We start from the raw sequence: 21,697 nt of genomic DNA on the forward strand, positions 1-21,697 counted from the left end.
CTCCTAACTTCTCTCTGGAAAAAGAATTTACAAAAGTCAGATCCACAGATCAACTAGCTGGGTGAACATTCATGCAAAGAACAGGTTGTGTTGTCCCAACCTTCTGGGGAAGGGAGGAGGCAGTACCCAAACGTACACTGTAGGAAATTAGTTCCTCCCCTACACTGGAATGGTCTATGGAGTCCATAGGTACAAAAAAAAGGGGGGGGCACTGCTCCTCTCAAGCAAACAAGAGCAGGATTTGCAAAGAGAAGAAAAAATAAATACATAAAAATTACCCCCCCCTCCCTGCCCAACAGACGTTAAGAGGCTCTGATGATCTCTAGTTCCTAGGCCACAACCAGGGGATGGGAACAGCAACAGTAGGAAAACACCCCCTCCCTTTTGAAGAGTTATTTATTGAATGCTACCAGCATGCTTCGAGGTGTTCAAACTGACGAAGACAAGGCTCCTACCGCAAGCAGCTTACAATCCAAGGCCCTGATTTTGAAATGGGATGTGATCTGTGCAAGCTGACTGCTGTGCTTGAATGGAGCACCAATGAAGTATTTCTACACAGATCATACTTAAGAATCAGACTCTATATTTGACAGTCAACATAGGTTTTAGGTGCAATTTTTATGTTAAAAACCTTTAATGCACTACTAATAACTAGGTGATGAGCTCAAAACCCGTCTCCAGAAACAGGGAGTTGGCAGACTGATCTGAAGTAGTAACATGAAATTAGAGGAGGAGCTTCCCCCTACCCCCAGACAACTTCAAATAGACAGAAAGGATGGTCAGCCTTGAAGTTAAGGGAATAGACTGGGACTCAGGAGGTTAGGTACTTGAAGGCTATGAACTCTACTTAAACAACTCTAATAGCTATAGACAAATACCCTGTAGGGTCAACGGATGGGATTTTCCAAAAAACACCACACCTAATGACTTAGAAGCACAAAGGCCACTGAAAACCAAACCTTGAATCTCAATGGTATTTGTGCTCCTAGAGCACTTAGGAAGATCTCATCCAGTAGTGTTGGTTCTTGATCACCTTTTCCATGGTTGTAGTGCCAGTACTTGCCCAGTATGGCAAAAAGTCATTTTTGTTCACTTGCAGTTGCCTATTGTTATTGCACCTGGAGTTGTTTTCTTATTTAAAAAGAATACTGAAATCCAAGGAGTTCTCTATGAAAAAAGCAGAGAATTCTGTTTTTGCTGATATTTTATCCTCATTGCCAGAGAGATGGTATATGTATGAACACAGCTCAGAAAGGCCTTTGATTCAGAATGTTTTGGACACCTTTGCAAACTATTTCAGAAACGCTTACAAAATTGACACCTCTAAGCAAACTGATTTTGTGAAATTGACGCTTTTGAACAAAACCATTCAAATGGGTTTCTCATCTCTCCAGGCACTTTATTCTGTTGCCCAGACAGAACTGCACTTTCCAAATAAGTGGAAGCAATCATGTACATAGTGTACCTATTTTACAGCAGATCCTGGAATTGATCAGCAGATGCAGAGGGCATTAATCTCGTACAAAAAGCTCAGCCCTCTTGGTTGCAGGGTTTTTGATGAAGCCTGGCCAACACACAAACACCATCACAGGGACATATTCAGATCTTATTTACATGAGTATAAGTCAGCAGTAACTCCACCGAGGTCAGTAAAGTTACTCCAGACTTATATTTGTGTAAACAAAGCACAAATCTCACCCACAGAAATGGAACTGACTTATTAGCTCATCAAGTTCACCCCACCCCCCCGGGAGAAAAACCAGGATTGCTCGTAACCGGACATTTTCAACTTTCCGGCCTAGGGTAAAATGCCTCAGGCAATGGAATTTTCACTGCTTCCCTGGGAAACCCTACTACAAATTAATTGATCATGTAATGAGGGAGTTGGAATTCCCACTTCAGTAGGCATTGTATCATGCCTTTTATGAGAAAAGCCAGTGACAATATGACAATGAATTATGCTCAACAAGAGATTTTTATTTATTTCCATTCACAAAACCTAGCAAGTCAGTTTTAATATTTGTATTACCACAGTGCCTAGGAGCTCTAGTCAAGGACCCCACTGTGCTAGGTATTGTACAAACACAGAACAGAGAGACCAACCCTGCCCCAGAGAGTTTACAACTTACCGGTAAGTATAAACACAAGAAACTACAGATAGATAGACAGGGAAGTACCAAAAAAGGACAGTCAGCATGATAGATAGTGGCCTCAGCATATTAGCAGCCCAATCAACATCAATTTTTTTGTAGGCATCAAGGAAAAAGACTTCAGGCGTGAGGGGCATTGTAAGAGAAAGCACAAAGAGGTTTGTCTGAAAATTTAACCAGTCACAGAAGCTGGCTGGCATCCCTGACCCATTGGAGGCAGGAGATGACTTCTCAATAGTGAATGAAATGATAAGGAGGCTAGGCCATGAAGGGCCTTGAACGTAAGACAAGCAGCTTATGTTTGATGCAACAGAGAAGGAGAGCATGGGGATGCAAAGAGACATGGTCAAATCTTTGTAGCAGCATTATGAATGGATATGCGCGGGGCAAAATTGCATTTGTCAAGGTCAGAGAGAAGGATGTTGCAGTAGGAAAGGCCATATCTTAGATGTTACATAGAAAGCTTCAGGATTTGGAAACAATCTGGATGTGAGAACCTAGAAAGAGGTCTGAGTCAAAGAGGACACCCAGATTATGGGCCGGAAGGGACAGGCCAGATGGTGGTAATTGAAAAAGGAGGGTGAAGCCATTAAGACCCCTGTTTTGGCCATGTTGAGACTGAGCTGTCAGCTAGACATCCATGAGGAGATGTCAGAGAGACAGGTCAAAATTTTAGTTTAGATAGAAGGAGACAAGTATGGAGTAGAGGTAGATCGGTAGTTGCTAGTTGAATTTGTTTTGTGGATGAGGTTACCCAGACTAAGATGTAGAGGGAGCCACAAAGGGGACCAAGGACAGAGCCCTGTGGAACCCTCACAGAAAGTTGAGGAGGGATTAGGAGAATCCTCCAAAGGTACTAGGCAAAGCAGGAGAGAACAGAGCTGTAAAAGCCAAGAGAGAACAAGATTTCAAGAAGAAGAGTGTGATGGACTGTATCAAAGGTGGCTGACAGATCAAGGAGGATGAGGATGGAGTAGTGGTTCTGAGCTTTATCTAGGAAGAGGTCATTAGAGATTTTGGCAAGAGCAGTTTCAGTGGCATGCCAGGGGCGGAAGCTGGATCGTAGGGAGTTTAGGATGGAACTGGAGGAGCAGCACTGCAGACAGCAGGTTCAATGAAGTCAGAGATGAAAGTGAGAAGGAGTGGTAGTTAAAGAGGAAAATAGGGTCAAGGGTTAGTTTTTTTAAGAGGAGAGAGAGAGAGAGAGAGTAGAGCATGTTTCTATTGTGAGGGGAAAGAGCCAGAGGAGAGTGGGCATGATGGAGGTCAAAATATGGGGTCACTGGGGCAAGTGGAGGAGTTAGATGAGGAGAGCTGCATTTGTGACGGGGGGAGGGGGAGAGATTTGTAGGAAGGGAGGAGGAAATCCCACTGTATTTTGTCAATCTTCGCTTGGAGGCAGCCAGCGAGATTCCATGCCGAGTGAGAAGTGGAGGCAAGAGGTAGGAAGGGTTTGAGGAGTGAAAGGAGGCAAAAGAGCAGCTGGGATTGAAGGCATAGGATTCAATTAAATTGGAGAAGTAGAGTTCTTTAGCTCAGAAGATGACAGAACTGAAGGAGGAAAGAACAGACTGGTTGTGGAGGAAGTCAGCCTGGTCACAGGGTTTCCACCAGAGACGCTTTGCAGTGCAAGAGTAGGAGCAGAGGAAGTGGATGTTAGTGATAAGCCAAAGCTAAGGGATGGCAGGGTGAACAATGCAATGGAAGAATGGGGGGGGGGGGAAGGGGAGGAAGAGGAAAGAGTTAAATATGGAGCAGAGTGAACCATGGAGAAAAATCAACAACCATCTCAATGGAAGAAAGGACAGGGAGAAGAAATCAGCAATACTGATGGACTGGACATCACAGAAAACCCAAATGTCTGAAAGAGAAGCCAATGCTGGGGAAACTCAGCAACAGAGTGAGCAGCATCTCCCTAAGATTATGGAATCCCTCTCTGAGTACTCTATAGCACAGGTAGACAAAGTGAAAGGAAGAGGCCCATACCAGAAAGGCAAACACACCCAGAAGAGACAACTAAGTGAGCCACCTCAAGATTTTGCTTTGGAAAGGATCTCATTAACTCTAAAGCATCCCCGATAGTCAAGGCTACCTTGGATGCCCATCTATATCCAATTATGGCTCCTTCTCAACCTTCCTTGGCTCCTTGTTCCATCACTCTACTGTTGGGAAACTTTTCAGAACGTTATTAATACAGCACCATAGTTATGTATGGCACTTTACAGAACAAGTTAAGAGTCCTTGCCCCAAAGCGTTTGCAGTCTAATTTAGACAAAGTGGTGCATCCACATTTAAAAAAAAGTGTAGAGTGGGGCAGAGGCCAGGAATGAGAACGTGTTAGTTCTACAACTACTTTAAGGGACACATAGGACAGTTAAATTGGAGGGGGTGGGGGGAAAGAGGGAGAATACCTCATGCATTTCCCCTCCCCCCCCCCCCCCCCCAATGCTATACTTACCTTTAGATTAAACATAATAAGTGAAGACAACAAATTAAATACGGGGAAGATGAAGGAAGAACAAGGGTGACAAATATTATTAGGCAGTTTCTCAGGTTTGTTAATCACATCTTGATGGGTCTAATTGAGGATCTGATTCCCTCCGGGCCATCTTAAATCCATGACTTTTTGTTCTGTCCTTTTGTTCCAATCAAGAGATGTCTAGAAGACGTGAACCTAATATACTTTGTCAATCTTTGACATTTTGGCATACTTTACTCTGTCCAGCACCATAGGACCCTGACATTGTTACTCTAAACTCTTCCCAAACAGCCTGTTATTTTTAGAAAAGCACTACTCTACTCTGAACATAGTTGTCCAATGGAAGCCTCACCACTGATGAGCAGAATTACCATCTCACTTGATTTACACAATTTTTTTGCAATAGTGTTGTATTGCTGACTCATTCAGTTTGTCATCCATAATAAACAACCATTTTTACCTGGTATTACTGACTAGTAGACACTATTTCATCATTTCATATTTGTACTTTAATTATTTGTTTCTTATATTAACCACTGTACAGTTGTTTTATTGATTTCAGTCCTTTTCTCAAATATATCAAGTTCATACTATATTTTAATCTTGTTCTCCATGTATTTGATCCCTGCTAGTTTTGTACTGGCCAGGTGTTACTAGCATGCTCAGTTATAATACCAAGCTCTTCTGGATCTAGAAGAGACCCTTATAAGAACCTCTCTCACTTAGCACCTCTTCCCAATTCATCACCAAGTGTTAATCATTACTTTGCTCCATGTTTAGCACCTGTGCGTCTATTTTTTATGAGTCCCATTTAATCTGTGTTTCTCTACAAGAACACATTATGCACTTGTATGACCACTGAGTTTATTATGCTATTTAAGGAAGTGAAAGAAAGCCCTTACTTGGATGCCTGAGCTCTCTCTCCCCCCATACAGTTACAGTGGGAAGTCCTCATTTAAGAATTCCATTATCCCTCTTGGGTACAGTGAAGGGAGAGGGAAGCCCCTGCAAAGCCTCCAGATGGTATTTCAATGGCCTTCCAAATTTGATGGGATACTCCTTGCAGAGCTAGTCTCCTGGGGAAGCACATAGAATCCACTGCAGAAATCCCTTGTTCTGCCTGATGCACTTTCTATCTACTTAGTTATCTTTTATACACTTTAAAAATGGGATCTGTCAAAGTAGCTGTAATCTATGGTCCGATTATATGGATCAAACCCATCAAAAGTAAGACACTGATCCTGCCATTGACTGTGTGCAGACAGACCCATGCACCTAATTGGAGCCCCATTATTTTCAATGAGGATGCTCTTGCATGAACCAGTTGCAGGAGCAGGGCCTTACAAATAATCTTTTTCGTAGCCAAGTTTGTGTAACTCCAAAGACATGAAAACTAGATGAATTCCTCGATTTCCCACTCCGTCAGTGGCAGGTGCATTGGCAGCAATGGGAGTTCCTATAGGAATCTGTAGAGAATTGGTTCCAATATACAAGTGGCATTTTCTCTGTTACTTTGCCAAAGCTTACTTTATTAGGGATATTAGCAAAAGATTTGCTTTTACTTCCAAGTTTTACTACATGCAAACCCAGATTTTCCAATATTTGATTTTAAATAAATATATATGATCCCATTTCTAAAATTTATTTCCCTAGAACTTCAATTGTAGAAAAGTTTTTTTAAATGCCTACCTCTCAAAGAACTTTGTAAAAGATAGCAAAAATAAAAATTAAGGTTTACTTGTATTTGGGCTATTTTAGCCAGTGTTCAGTTTCTCAGCCACTGTTAAACTGGATTTGTTATTGCTAAATCTAATACTGCACAGAATTTTTATTGTCTCTGTTGAGAGATTGGATTTGTTCCTTTTCTAGAGGAAGAATGCCTTCAATTGCTTGATAAAACATGAAAAAACTACAAGGTGCTTCCAAATCTTTAAAAAAAACTATTTTGAGCATGTTTATCATGAATGGATATATTCACTACTGGCTTTTAAGTTTGCATTATGATTATAGTGTTGTAAATGCCTAGAGTATCAGCAAGTGGTGCTAGCTTCCCTAAATTCATCCAGATTTAAGTCCCAAAACCATTGCACTGTATAAATCTCATTTTAAAAGTGTGCCTGCATACTTACCCCGCTGGTGAGGCCATCATCTCCTCACATCCTTCAGCTAAACTGGGGACACTGACTTTCATGTAAGATAGTCTCATTTCCTGAAACCCTTGAAGAAGTGTTGCTAGTTTTCAGTATATCCCAAGAAGTTTAGAACTGCAAGGAGAGGCTGAAGACCTGACTGGATCTCTGTAATCCAGCTCAGGGGTTTGCTTACAACACTATTATTCTTTGAATAAAGAGAGAAGAACCAGTACATCTGCTAATAGCTATGGCTGGATTAACAAATGGACTGAATTTTAGGGGCCTTCTGCCTCCTATAATATAGTGTCTCAAACATCAGATGTTACCTTGTGATATCTAGGAGTCCCTAAATTTCTTGGCTTTAAGGCTTCTGTGACTCCTACCTCGGTACTTTAAAGACACCAATAAAAAAAGCCTAGAGATTAAATATTTAGAAGAATATCTTCTTCTTGTTTTTAATATTATCCGTGCATGCAACTAGTTTTAAATAGCTAAAATTACATAACTACTTATGCATTGAGATCAGGGTATGGATGCAGGTACAGGATGGAGCGGGGAAAGGAGTAAAGAGGATGGGTGTAAGACTCCATTAGGTGGGGCAGATGACAGATTATACTTTCAGACCACATTAAAGTCTACATGGAAAGGAAAAATTTATCTAAACTTTAAGTAAATTTCTCTATAGATATTGGCTATCAGGAAAGAAATTAAATATTTCAGTTCCAGTGACCAAATGAAGAAAATTTCTGAAGTGCCTATTTTTTGTTGTCACAAAGGATATGCCAGGGAGTATGTTTTAATCAATGTTATTTATCTATTGTTCTTAGTCCCCTTTGCATGTATTAATACATGTGCAGCTGTTAAGTATTGGAGGGTGAGAAAGCTAAGGAGAAAAAGAAAAAAATGTTTTCCTCGCTGCATCTGCTTGTGAAATGGGTTTTACGGTGTGTAACTGTCTTCACTGCCGGATATCAAAATGGCTGGATGCAGAACATTCACAATGCAGCAAGGGCTCAGCCTCCATCTCCCCTCTTCCCGGCTGCTACCTCACCTTTGATGAATAGCTCCAAAAAAATCAAAGCTCTGAAGCAAGCTTCACTTCTAATATAGATAATTAAATGCACTTAATCATTTTAGTTCACATATTTTGGTTTTTGAAATCTTTAAACAAAATTAAACTGTATAAGTGTAACACCATTTCAATAAGTAAAAGCTTCTCAGCTACCTATGAATAGTCAACTAATCTGGGGGGAAAAGAAGGGGGATACTGCAGGAGGCAGTGCAGTGTTTATTCAGAACATTATCTATAAGATTACAACTGACTCGCCAAAGAAGACTACACCAGTGCTTCACCACCTTTCACCGGCATCTATCCCATGTTCCAATTTATATTCAAAGAGGAATAATTTAGCCCCTATTATTTGTACAATCCTATTTCCAGAAAGGGACTGGAGAACATTTACTAAGGAATACAGCCACATACTAAATATATTGATCAACTGCATTTGATGCCTCTAACACAGACTTCCCATGTGATCAGTGGTGCAAGATGGAGCCGAGCCCAACGAGGGGACGGATCCCACTACAAACCCGCCGATAGGAGGCGGCAAGATCCCCTTATCCACAGGGGCGGCTCAGGCGCATTAGCCCCCTTGCTGGTCCGGGCAGCCGGAGCTCCCATGCACCGAGAGACCCGGCGTCCGCTTCCGCTCCAGCCCCCTCGCGCTTTCGCTCGTTCTCTCCCCAGACGCAGCGCGGTAGCTGGCCCAACGCTGCCCCTTCCCAGACCCCGCTGCCGTTACCTGGCTCCCGGCCCCGGTGACTGGAAGGGCCCGCGCTGGGCAGAGGCTGGAGCCCGGCCTCGGAGCGCGCGCTGCTGCGGAGCCGCCCGTGTCTAGAGGCGGGGCCGCCGGTGCCGGTCTCAGGCGGAGCGCGGGGCTAGGCTAGGCTGCGGGCTGCTGGCGGGGCCGGGACGCGGGGCTGTGGCACCGGCCCTGTTCCGTGCCCGTGTCGCTGCCTCCCAGCGGCTCCCAGCGCTATTTAAGCAGCCGCCACCTCCGACGGCCACGCCACATGGGCTGACAGCTTTGCTCCGCGGCGCAGTCCAATGAGAGCCAGGGCTGGGCTCCGAGAGCCGGCTCTGGGGCGATGCCAGCCCCCTGCCCGCAGGAGCCTCTCGACGGGGGGGCAGGCCCCGCTCCGTCCGCCAGAACCTCCCCTCAGGCCGCCTCGGCGGCCAGGACAGGGCTGAGCTGCCGGGGGCTGTTCTGCGGCCCCCGCCCCGCTCGGCCGCGGCCCTCCCCGCAGGCGGTGGCTCCTCCTGTGGCGAGGAGGCCTCCGCGGACCCGAATCGACACGGGAGGTTTCTCACTAACCCGTCCCGGCTGATCCCTCGCCCTGGTATTCGTCTCTCTAGGGCTGCCTGCGTTGTGCGCAGGGCTAGGCCAGGCGGCGCCGGGCACATCGGCCTCCCCCGAGACCCCGCACAGCTGAGCGCAGCGGGTGTGCGCCGGGCAGGCTGGAGACGAAGGAGCTCGGAGCGGGCGCGCGGGGAACAGGACCCGCAGCGTCTGCCCCTTGTCGCGCGCACACGGGGCGCAGCCGGGTGCAAACGCTGCGGGGGTGGGGGGGTGACTTTTACTTGCCGAGCTCCCTGCACCAGTCCCGACACTGGGCTCCCGCGGGCTGGCCTGGCCTGGCCACCCCGCAGCGCCCAGAGAGACCGGCCTTGGGCACCTGCCCGCCGGGCCTAGGAAACAACCGGGGGGGGGGGGTCGAGGTCTCATTTACACCGTAACCGAGGTCTCCTGTTACAGGTGACTGACATTTGCAAAACAGAAGGACGATTGCTTCTGAGGCGAAGTCATTCGCTGAGACATCCAATCCGGCGGCCGGGGTGTGTGGAAGGGTGTCGCCTGTCCAATCGCTGGGCCTGTGTGGGTGTTGCTAGGAGATAGGGTGATGTGATGACTGTATTAGGGGGATGGCTCTGTTTAGGAAATGGAGCCGCTTGTGATGCAAGAAGTGCCTGTGAATTGCGATTTATTTCAGGCCATTCACCTCGGCAGAGTGTGATCGCTGGAGGTTATTACAGGTCAAACCTGACAACACAGACACGGGGGCAGTGAAATATGCTCCAGGGATGGCGTCGTCCCCCTCGCCCCAGTATACAGCCAGGAAAGGCTCTGATCAGCACCCCCAATGAGGAGAAGAGCAGAGTGAGAGAGAGACCTAAAGCCTCCACACAGCAGAGCCCAGAGCGCCTGTTACTCCTTGAAAATTATCCTCCTTTTCCTCACTGCAGGGACGAGGCTGGTGTGACTAGCTACTTTGGCTCTCACTGAGCCCTGTGTCATGGCTAAGAGCTTGTTAATTCTTGCTCCCTTTTGATAGTCTGTTAGCATTGAGAGCCACTGAGCTCCTGCTACCTTGGGCAACCTGGCTCCCATGAGCACCTGGTGGGTGCCTGCTGCAAGCAGGTGCTCCTGAGCACTGCGCCAGATTGGTCTCATTCCCTTCCAGTTGCCTCACCCTCCTGCCACCTCTCCCAAAATCAATATAGGCTGTAACTCCCCCTGCCACCCACTTCCTTCCAACCTGCTCCTAACTCTTGATCCAAACGGGGAGTCAGGGAGCACAGCAGAGGGAGTGAGGGAGCCGAGGTGTTTGTTTCTGTGTCTAAGGCCTTAGGGCTCCCACTATAACTCCTTTCCTAGCTTCAAGCTCTGAAAATGAAGGTTACTTGTAACCAGAATTTTTTTAGATGGACTCTGCATATTCATGATCATGGGATGCACTGCCAGTGCTGTTCAAATGGTGTACTGTCTCCAAGCAGTGCCCTTTAAGAGTGGTCACAGGCCCCTCCTATCCCTCTCCTCCGACTTCCTGAGCATCCTGAACATGAGAGTAACAGATTACCAACCTCAAGACATCAAAAATCATATCAGAGTCCCCAAATTCACGATTTAAAAAATATTGGTGTTGGTCTTTTTGATTTTTGAACTCCCCCTTTCCAACACCTGTATGTGTGTGAGAGAGAGAATTAATGTCAGGTGATTTTGGACCATGCTGCATGAGCTCACATCCCCTTCCACCAATTAATTCTGCCCCCCAGCCTCCAACTCAATCCTGTTCCCCCAGTCTCTATATTAGTTCTTCTGCCTGGCCCTGCCCCCTGTGCTCACATCGGCCCCATGAGTCCCTCAATAGTTCAGCATTCCTAATCTCACGACTGATACTCCTAGGGCTTCACCAGGCCAGGCAGAGGCTGTACCAAGATTCCCTTCTCCTGCTTTCCAGGGGCTCTTTACTCCCCCTTCCCAGGCCTGGTGTTGCATGGAGGGAGAGGGGATAGGGAAGAGGGAGCAGAGCCATCCTGAGCTGCTGGGTTCTTTCTGCTCCCTCTTCCCCCTCCCCTCCTGTGAGAAGAATGGCTTTAGATTGTTGAGGGGATGTGGAAGGGGAGAGAGCTCTTTCTGCAGCAGCTCTGAGTGGTTGCTTTGCCCCTGGGGAGAGGCAAGTGAGGCAGGTAGCCAATCAGAGCGGGTTTTCCCCTCAGGCAGGGCTCAAATTTGCTGGAGGGCTGGAGCTTGTCATTATGAGACAGAGTTCCAACCTGGCCAAAATCTCATCATTTGCTAAAAAAAAAAAAAAGTCACAAGAGTTGGCACTATTGAAAGTACAAAAAGAGGCTTAGCACCATCCGCTGCCTCAGTTCCTTCCATCACCTCAAATCAAGATTTCAGGAAGACTCCTAGGAAAAGGGAAAAATGCACAAGGAAATGTGAGTATGCAGATTTCAGAGTAGCAGCCGTGTTAGTCTGTATCCGCAAAAAGAACAGGAGTACTTGTGGCACCTTAGAGACTAACAAATTTATTAGAGCATAAGCTTTCGTGGGCTACAACCCACTTCTTCGGATGCGTATAGAGTGAAACATATATTGAGGAGATATATATACACACACATACAGAGAGCATGAACAGGTGGGAGTTGTCTTACCAACTCTGAGAGGCCAATTAAGTAAGAGAAAAAAAACTTTTGAAGTGATAATCAAGATGGCTCAGTACAGACAGTTTGATAAGAAGCAAGTGTGAAAATACTTACAAGGGGAGATAGATTCAATGTTTGTAATGGCTCAGCCATTCCCAGTCTTTATTTAATCCTGTGTTGATTGTGTCTAGTTTGCATATCAATTCCAGCTCAGCAGTCTCTCGTTGGAGTCTGTTTTTGAAGTTTTTCTGTTTTAAGATAGCCACCCGCAGGTCTGTCATAGAATGGCCAGACAGGTTAAAGTGTTCTCCCACTGGTTTTTGAGTATTATGATTCCTGATGTCAGATTTGTGTCCATTAATTCTTTTGCGTAGAGACTGTCCGGTTTGGCCAATGTACATGGCAGAGGGGCATTGCTGGCACATGATGGCATATATCACATTGGTAGATGTGCAGGTGAACGAGCCCCTGATTGTATGGCTGATGTGATTAGGCCCTATGATGATGTCACTTGAATAGATATGTGGACAGAGTTGGCATCGGGCTTTGTTACAAGGATAGGTTCCTGGGTCAGTGTTTTTGTTCAGTGATGTGTGGTTGCTGGTGAGTATTTGCTTTAGGTTGGGGGGTTGTCTGTAAGCGAGGACAGGTCTGTCTCCCAAGATCTGTGAGAGTAAAGGATCATCTTTCAGGATAGGTTGTAGATCTCTGATTATGCGCTGGAGAGGTTTTAGTTGGGGGCTGAAGGTGACAGCTAGTGGTGTTCTGTTATTTTCTTTGTTGGCCCTGTCTTGTAGGAGGTGACTTCTGGGTACTCGTCTGGCTCTGTCAATCTGTTTTTTCACTTCAGCAGGTGGGTATTGTAGTTTTAAGAATGCTTGATAGAGATCTTGTAGGTGCTTGTCTCTATCTGAGGGATTGGAGCAAATGCGGTTATATCTTAGAGCTTGGCTGTAGACAATGGATCATGTGGTGTGTCCTGGATGGAAGCTAGAGGCATGTAGGTAAGTGTAGCGGTCAGTAGGTTTCCGGTATAGGGTGGTATTTATGTGACCATCGCTTATTAGCACAGTAGTGTCCAGGAAATGGACCGCTTGTGTGGATTGATCTAGGCTGAGGTTGATGGTGGGATGGAAATTATTGAAATCATGGTGGAATTCCTCAAGGGCTTTTCCATGGGTCCAGATGATGAAGATGTCATCAATGTAGCGCAAGTAGAGTAGGGGCGTTAGGGGACGAGAGCTAAGGAAGCGTTGTTCTAAGTCAGCCATAAAAATGTTGGCATACTGTGGGGCCATGCGGGTACCCATAGCAGTGCCGCTGACTTGAAGGTATATATTGTCCCCAAATGTGAAATAGTTGTGGGTGAGGACAAAGTCACAGAGTTCAGCCACCAGGTTAGCTGTGACATTATCGGAGATACTGTTCCTGATAGCTTGTAGTCCATCTTTGTGTGGAATATTGGTGTAGAGGGCTTCTACGTCCATAGTGGCCAGGATGGTGTTTTCTGGAAGATCACCGATGGATTGTAGTTTCCTCAGGAAGTCAGTGGTGTCTCGAAGATAGCTAGGAGTGCTGGTAGCGTAGGGTCTGAGGAGAGAGTCCACATAACCAGACAAGCCTGATGTTAGGGTGCCAATGCCTGAGATGATGGGGCGTCCAGGATTTCCAGGTTTATGGATCTTGGGTAGCAAATAGAATGTCCCTGGTCGGGGTTCTAGGCATGTGTCTGTACAGATTTGTTCCTGTGCTTTGTCAGGGAGTTTTTTTAGCAGATGGTGTAGTTTCTTTAGGTAATCCTCAGTGGGATCAGAGGATAATGGCCTGTAGAATGTGGTGTTAGAGAGCTGTCTAGCAGCCTCTTGGTCATATTCCAATTTATTCATGATGACGACAGCAGACTTCAAAAACAGACTCCAACGAGAGACTGCTGAGCTGGAATTGATATGCAAACTAGACACAATCAACACAGGATTAAATAAAGACTGGGAATGGCTGAGCCATTACAAACATTGAATCTATCTCCCCTTGTAAGTATTTTCACACTTGCTTCTTATCAAACTGTATGTACTGAGCCATCTTGATTATCACTTCAAAAGTTTTTTTTCTCTTACTTAATTGGCCTCTCAGAGTTGGTAAGACAACTCCCACCTGTTCATGCTCTCTGTATGTGTGTGTATATATATATCTCCTCAATATATGTTTCACTCTATATGCATCCGAAGAAGTGGGTTGTAGCCCACGAAAGCTTATGCTCTAATAAATTTGTTAGTCTCTAAGGTGCCACAAGTACTCCTGTTCTTTTTGAGTATGCAGAGTCCACCTTAAAGAATTCCAGTTACAAGTAAGGAATCTTCATTTAATCTGCAAGTGCCTTCTGGATATTCCCACTCGTGGGACAGATTGGCAAACAGTGCTCCAGCAACGGAATAAAGATTATAATACTGCCCTATCAATTGTGTGTCAGCTCTGGACACAAGGTCCCACATGACAGTCTCATAAGTAAGCTGAAGAAATGCGGGCTTGGTGGAACTACCATTAAGGGGATACATAATTGGTTAAACAACCACACACAAAGTGTAACTATTAATGGCATTATGTCAGAGTGCAGGGAGTCTCAAGTGGGGTTCCACAGGGATCTGTTCTGGGTCCAGTATTGTTTAACATCTTTATTAATGACCTGGATGTAGGAATAGAGAGCATACTGATCAAATTTGCCAGTGACCCAAAGCTAGGGGGCTGCCAAAACTTTGTGGAGGATAGAGTTAAAATTCAGAGTGATCTTGATAAACTGGAGAACTGGGCTATAGCCAACAAAATGAAATTCAGCAAAGACAAATGTAAGGTGTTACACTTAGGGAAGAAAAAACAAATGCACAAATATAGAATGGGGGATAACTGGCTTGGCAGCAGCACCGCTGAGAAGGATCTGGGAGTTGTCATGGATCACCACCTCAACATGAGTCAGCAATGCGATGTTGTTGCAAAAAAAGAAAATGCAATTTTAGGTTGCATTAACAGAGGCATAGCATAAAAGTCATGAGAGGTGATAGTACTGCTCTACTTGGTGCTGGTTAGGCCTCAGCTGGAGAATTGTCCAATTTTGGTCACCAATGTATTGAAAGGATGTAGAGAAATTGGAAGGGATCCAGAGACGAGCAACAAAGATGATCAAAGTGATGGAATGCAAGCCATATGAGCAAAGGCTGAAGGAACTGGGAATGTTTAGTTCAGAAAAGAGGAGATTAAGGGGGGATATGATAAATTGTCTTCAGATATTTGAAAGGCTGCCATAAAAAAGATGGAGAAAAGTTGTTCTCTTTTGTCACAGAAGGCAGGACAAGAGGCAATGGTTCACATTAAAGCATAGCAGATTTAGGTTAAATCTCAGGGAAATTTTCCTAAGTGTATGAACTGTAGGACAATGGAACAGTCTGCCAAGGGAGGTTGTGCAAGCTCCTTCACTGGAGGTTGTCAAAAGGAGGCTGGATAGTCATCTGCCTTGGATGGTTTAGACACAACAAATCCTGCATCTTGGCAGGGGGTAGGACTAGATGACCAGTGCGGTCCCATCTAACCCTATGATTTTATTATTCTAAATTTTGCACATCTTGTAAATGTATGTACAGAGCACCAAGAGGCAGACCCATAGATCTCTGTGATATGTAAGGGCTTGTCTTCACTACAGCGCTAAATCAGTGCCACTGCAATTCATGCAGCGGCATTGATTTAGCAGGTGTGGTGAAGATGCACTAAGTCGATGGGAGAGCGCTCTCCCATCGATGTAATTAATCCACCTCAATGAGAAGCGGAAGCTATGTTGACAGGAGAGCGTCTCCTGCTGACAAAGTGCAGAGCAGACACCTCATTAAGTCGATGTAAGTTACGATGCTCAGGGGGTGGTTTTTTTACACACCTGAGTGATGTAATTTATGTCGACTTAAGTGGTAGTGTAGACAAGGCCTCAGGCACTCAATGGAGAGAGACATTGCTCTAGTAGAGTGTGATTTAATCCCAACGGGCAGAAATAGATCTTAGTTTATAGTGTTCCTCTATAAATTTTCTAATTCACCTAGATAACATTTGTGAAGAGACAGCCTGACCACCTTTATGATTGTTCACATAAGAAATAAAAGAGTGGAGGACTTGTGAAATGTTAGTCTTGTTTGGATAGTAGGCTAGGGTCCCCTTAGTGTCAAGTGTATTTAACTTTGATTCATCTTTATGACTGTGAGGGCTAGGCAAGAAAACTGGCAAATGTATTGTTTGGTTAATGTGAAAATTATAAACCTCTTTGGATAAGAATCTAGGTTTAGGCCAAAGCACCACCTTGTTTTTGTGAAATATAGGGAAAGCTGGATTAGCCATTAGGGCACGTAACTCCCTCACTCATCGGGCTGATGTTATGGCAACTAAGAGTATTTTCAATACACAAACGGAATAAAAAGAACGAGGAGTACTTGTGGCACCTTAGAGACTAACAAATTTATTTGAGCATAAGCTTTTGTGGGCTAAAGCCCACTTCATCAGATGCATGCAGTGGAAAATACAGTAGGAAAAGAGTAGGAGAGAGCATGAAAAAATGGGTGTTGCCATACCAACTCTAATGAGACTAATCGAATAAGGTGGGCTATTATCAGCAGGAGAAAAAAAACTTTTGTAGTGATAATCAGGATGGCCCATTTCAAACAGTTGACAAGAAGGTGAGAGTAACAGTAGGGGGAAAATTAGCATGGGGAAATAGTTTAGTTTGTGTAATGACTCATCGACTCCCAGTCTTTATTCAAGCCTAATTTAATGGTGTCCATTTTGCAAATTAATTACAGACTCCAACGAGAAACTGCAGAACTGGTTTTGAAGTTTTTTTGTTGAATAATTGCGACTTTTAGGTCTGTAATAGAGTGACCAGGGAGGTTGAAGTGTTCACCGACTGGTTTTTGAATGTTATAATTCTTGACGTCTGATTTGTGTCCATTTATTCTTTTGCGTAGAGACTGTCCGGTTTGGCCAATGTACATGGCAGAGGGGCATTGCTGGCACATGATGGCATATATCACATTGGTAGATGTGCAGGTGAACGAGCCCCTGATGGTGTGGCTGATGTGACCTAATCACCTAATCACATCAGCCACACTATCAGAGGCTCATTCACCTGCACATCTACCAATGTGATATATGTCATCATGTGCCAGCAATGCCCCTCTGCCATGTTGTATATTCTCCTTGTATATTTGTTCTTGTACCATTCCTGCTGGGTCAACACCAATTTAAGAGTTATTCTCAGCTAATGGTAACTGCAATAAAATAAAATTCTGTCTCTTACCATCAGAAGAAGAAAATGGAATGAAGAGATCAACCAAAAACATCTCTTGCCACCATCTACAGTTTGCTAAAGCAGAAGTTGCTCAGGGAAGCTGAATGAACAAAAATTGCCTTCCTGGCAAGATATCTGCATAAACAGGCATGCCATAGATTTTAAAATCCAAAGCCACTTTTGAAATCTGAGCTAAACACCCAGTGTACAGGACATACAGATCAGTTTAGTAGGAAAAGCGTTTTCTAAGGGTCAACCAGATGTTAGAATGTTGTTATAACAATTAATGGAATGGGAATGTGGCTTTCCTCATTAGGGTATCACCATATTAATGCTTCAGCCTTGCACTTCTCACCAGGATGCGGAGCCACATCATACCGAGCTGCTCTGAATCTTCATGTTCAAATTGAAACCATTGGAAACAAGAGTTGCAAAGTTGCTGGAATGTATATTCTATAATTATTTCAAAACTTTTGAATTCAGGCAAACTGTATAGCAACAGTTGGCTGCAACTATGATGTGAGGTCAAAATTTCTCTACTTGTTGGAAACCACTGTGCTTTGAGCTGCAGTCACAGCAGGCTCTGGATGAGGGGAATGCATCATGTTGTTCTGGTCCATGAAGGAACAATGTAAAAAGTATTTAATCTGATGATGGGACCTTCAAGCAAAATAAATTGGGAAAGGGCACAGAGGACGCCTCAGATCCAGTACTGACATCATAAAAGCACAATGAAATAATGGCTACTAAGCATGCAACTTATTACTATTATTTATTATTTGTAATACCATATTATTTGTATTACCATTCGTATTATCTATATGTTAAAGCAAAACATTTTTGAACAGAACATTGAACAATTTTTTCAAGTTATTCTTGAGCTGCCTACAGACACGCTGTACAACTTTGTACTGTGTTCCTTTCAGATCTCAAACTGAGCAGGGTTGTCTAGAGACAGAATTTGGGCACCTATGTGTTGCAGGAAGACGTGCAGGTGATTCAGTAAGTCTTTCTTCCATCTTAGGCTCTTAACCTGCAAACACACACATTATTAATTTTACTACCATGAGTAGTCCTATTCTTTTCAATAGGACCACTCACAGTAGTAAAGTTAAGCACATGAATAAGTGTTTGGAGAGTCAGGGCTTTAGACCAAACCAATACCCCAGCTTCCTGCAATGCTACTGGAGGTGCCATCTTGCCATTTTAAAAACGAAACAAAACAGAGATCCTGAGAACTCATAATCATTCAAATGTCATGACACTTTTCATAAGTACAGTGGTGTGCTGGTCAAATTACAACTCAAAATTTTTCCTGCAATTTCAGCTGGAAACATGTTGTAAGGCTTAGTTATTTGTACAATGCTTTTAGTTCATCCTAATCAATACCACCAGTGTAAGTGAATGGAGAATTCTGTTTTTGTATCATTTTACACCCATTTTGCACACGCATAAATGACTACAGAAGGTACAAGGTAGTGCAGAATCAGGGCCCATCTCTTTGTACCCCTGGCTTTAAAATTAATATTAAGCAGCTACAGAGAATTGATTGTTACAGTATGTAGAATAACAGGAGTACTTGTGGCACCTTAGAGACTAACAAATTTTAGTACTAAGGTGCCACAAGTACTCCTGTTATTTTTGCGGATACAGACTAACACGGCTGCTACTCTGAAACCTGTCAGTATGTAGAATGAGTGCAGTGTTAGTAAGCATAGGAAAATAGCATGCTAAGGCAGCCCACACAGATACATTTTCCCCTGTCTAACCCACACTCCAGTGTTTCTCAACAAAATTTTGTTAAAAACTGCAAGCTCTGCCTAAAGGCACAAGAGTTTAAATCTTTAGTAGCTGGGAATCTATACTAACCTCCAGAAAGCAGGTGGATGAACTGACATTTAATAAGGTCAAACAAATAAAATAGGGTCCAGCTGGGGCTATCCCTCCCTCAGCACCTTCCTGAACCCAGAACTGTGTAGGGGAGACACCCCACTTTGGGGGCACTAGTACCCAAGTGATGCCTCACCCCTTTTCCTGTGCCCTGGAGATGTGCAGAGAGGAGTCAAAGAGGCTAAAGGTGCCAAAACAAGGACCTCTGGACATTCAGAGAACCGTCCACACTTTTGATTGTACTTTCTCAGTTACATGCTGATTGGCTGTCCAACCCTCTCCCTCCTCTCCCCAACAGCCCCTTCACCTGAACTTCACACTTGCCTCTCTTATCCTCTTCTCCCCTGCCCTGCCCCCCTCACTTCCCTTCTGTTTCCATTTAGCTTATCCCCTCCTAAGTAAACCCATCCAAAATAAGTGAGTAAACAAATAAACAGTAAAAATTAAACTGTGGAACTAACCCCACATTTGCTGCCATCACCTTGTTCATTCTGCTAGTGAGTTCTATCCCTTCCCCCAGCCTCTGTCTATCTGGTCTATTTAGACTGTAAGCTCTTCGGGGCAGGGGCAGGGGCAGTCCTGTATTCAGAGTTTGTACAGAGCTAAACTTACTGTCAAAGAAATCAATGTTTAACATTGTAGTTCCGGATTTTTTGCATCTGGTGGGAGATTTTTGACTTTATGGGGTGAGTCCGAGATGATTTGTTGGCTATTAACTTTGGTTGAACTTCAATGTTGGTTCCTTTGACTGTCAAGTCAGCAGCTGGTGCTCTTTCTCGATCCCCAGTTTCGATATTTTGCTGAGACTCTTCAAACTTCTTGACTGTGTGGGTAGCTTTGAACTCTACTGAACAAAGAAAAGGAGAGAATGTATTTGTTCTTCCATTTGCAGTTATGAATAAGACTGAAGAGTTGAGGAAAATGGAGTTATTTACTGTCAGTACCTTTTGTTCTCAGAATAGAACAACATAAGAACATAAGAATGGCCCTACTGGGTCAGGCCAAAGGTCCATCTAGCCCAGTATCCTGTCTTCCGACAATGGCCAGTGCCAGATGCCCCAGAGGGAATTAACAGAACTGGTAATCATCAAGTGATCCATCCTCTGTCGCTCATTCCCAGCTTCTGGCAAATAGAGGCTAGGGACACCATTCCTGCCCATCCTGACTAATAGCCATCAATGGACCTATCCTCCATGAATTTATCTAGTTCTTTTTTGAACCCTGTTATGGTCTTGGACATCACAACATCCTCTGGCAAGGAGTTCCACAGGTTGACTGTGCGTTGTGTAAAGAAATGCTTCCTTTTATTTGTTTTAAACCTGATGCCTATTAATTTCATTTGGTGACCCCTAGTTCTTGTGTTATGAGACGTAGTAAACAACACTTCCTTATTTACTTTCTCTACACCAGTCATGATTTTATAGACCTCAATCATATCTCCCCTTAGCCGTCTCTTTTCCAAGCTGAAAAGTCCCAGTCTTATTAATCTCTCCTCATATGGAAGCCGTTCCATATCCCAAATCATTTCTGTTGCCCTTTTCTGAACCCTTTCCAATTCCAATATATCTTTTTTGATATGGGGCGACCACATCTGCACACAGTATTCAAACTGTGGGCATACCATGGATTGATATAGAGGCAATATGATATTTTCTGTCCTATTATCAATCCCTTTCTTAATTATTCCCAGCATACTGTTAACTTTTTTGACTGCCGCTGCACATTGAGTGGATGTTTTCAGAGAACTATCCACAATGACTCCAAGATCTCTTTTTTGAGTGGTAACAGCTAATTTAGACCCCATCATTTTATATGTATAGTTGGGATTATGCTTTCCAATGTGCATTACTTTGCATTTATCAACATTAAATTTCATCTGCCATTTTGTTGCCCAGACACCCAGTTTTGAGAGATCCTTTTGTAGCTCTTCACAGTTTGCCTGGGTCTTAACTCTCTTTAGTAATTTTGTATCATCTGCAAATTTTGCCACCTCACTGTTTACCCCTTTTTCCAGATCATTTATTAATTTGTTGAATAGGACTGGTCCCAGAACAGACCCCTGGAAGACACCACTATTTACTTCTCTCCATTCTGAAAACTGACTATTGATTATATTGCCTTTATAGAGCCGCACAGTAGGTGTTGCATGCCTGGCTATGTAACCAGCTTTGAGCAATAGTCAGAGTTAGGGAACATGTAAATGTCCATTGGGCCCTGCACTCGATTGATTGATTGGTTTAAATTCTTTGCCCCATCTATTTGACCCTCAGTTCCTCTCCATGTCCTAAACCTATTTAATTCTGGGCTGCGTAATAGAGGGGAGTCCATTCAGTATGTGAACAAGAGTCACTGTTCTGTCTAACAACTATTTTGACATTAAGCATGTGCCACCTCACTCCCCAGCGTGGCCCTGGGTCTTTGGGAAAAGCACATATAATGATGTTAACTTATATGATATGAGACTCAAGACACAACTGTGGTTAGCTGTTGGAGTTGAGACCTAAATACTGGTTTAACATTGTGAAAAAGGATAGAATTGGCCAGCAGGATCTGGAACTCTGATGAGGAGGAAACCACCACCAGGAATGATTCCTTCAGTAAGAGATGATACAAGGAGAAAGATCCCAAGGGCTCAAAGAGCATTTCCATTAACTTGTTCAACATCAAACTCAAATCCAAAGGATGAGTAATTTCTTGATGGGAGGGTACATATCTGTGAGCCCCTTTAAAGATTACTGCAGC

At 44.1% G+C, this 21,697-nt stretch overlaps 1 protein-coding gene across 1 annotated transcript in view; it reads right to left on the reverse strand.

Moving 5' to 3' along the window:
* Positions 1-19,578: 19,578 nt before the first annotated feature.
* Positions 19,579-21,697, reverse strand: part of CCDC57 (coiled-coil domain containing 57) — a 125,738-nt gene continuing 123,619 nt past the window's right edge. The window contains exon 18 of the mRNA XM_065415831.1: positions 19,579-19,802. Coding sequence (XP_065271903.1) covers positions 19,579-19,802 — 224 coding nt within the window. The remainder of the gene's footprint in view (positions 19,803-21,697) is intronic.

Source organism: Emys orbicularis, chromosome 13 (genome assembly GCF_028017835.1).
Source record: "Emys orbicularis isolate rEmyOrb1 chromosome 13, rEmyOrb1.hap1, whole genome shotgun sequence".
Classification (NCBI taxonomy): domain Eukaryota; kingdom Metazoa; phylum Chordata; order Testudines; family Emydidae; genus Emys; species Emys orbicularis.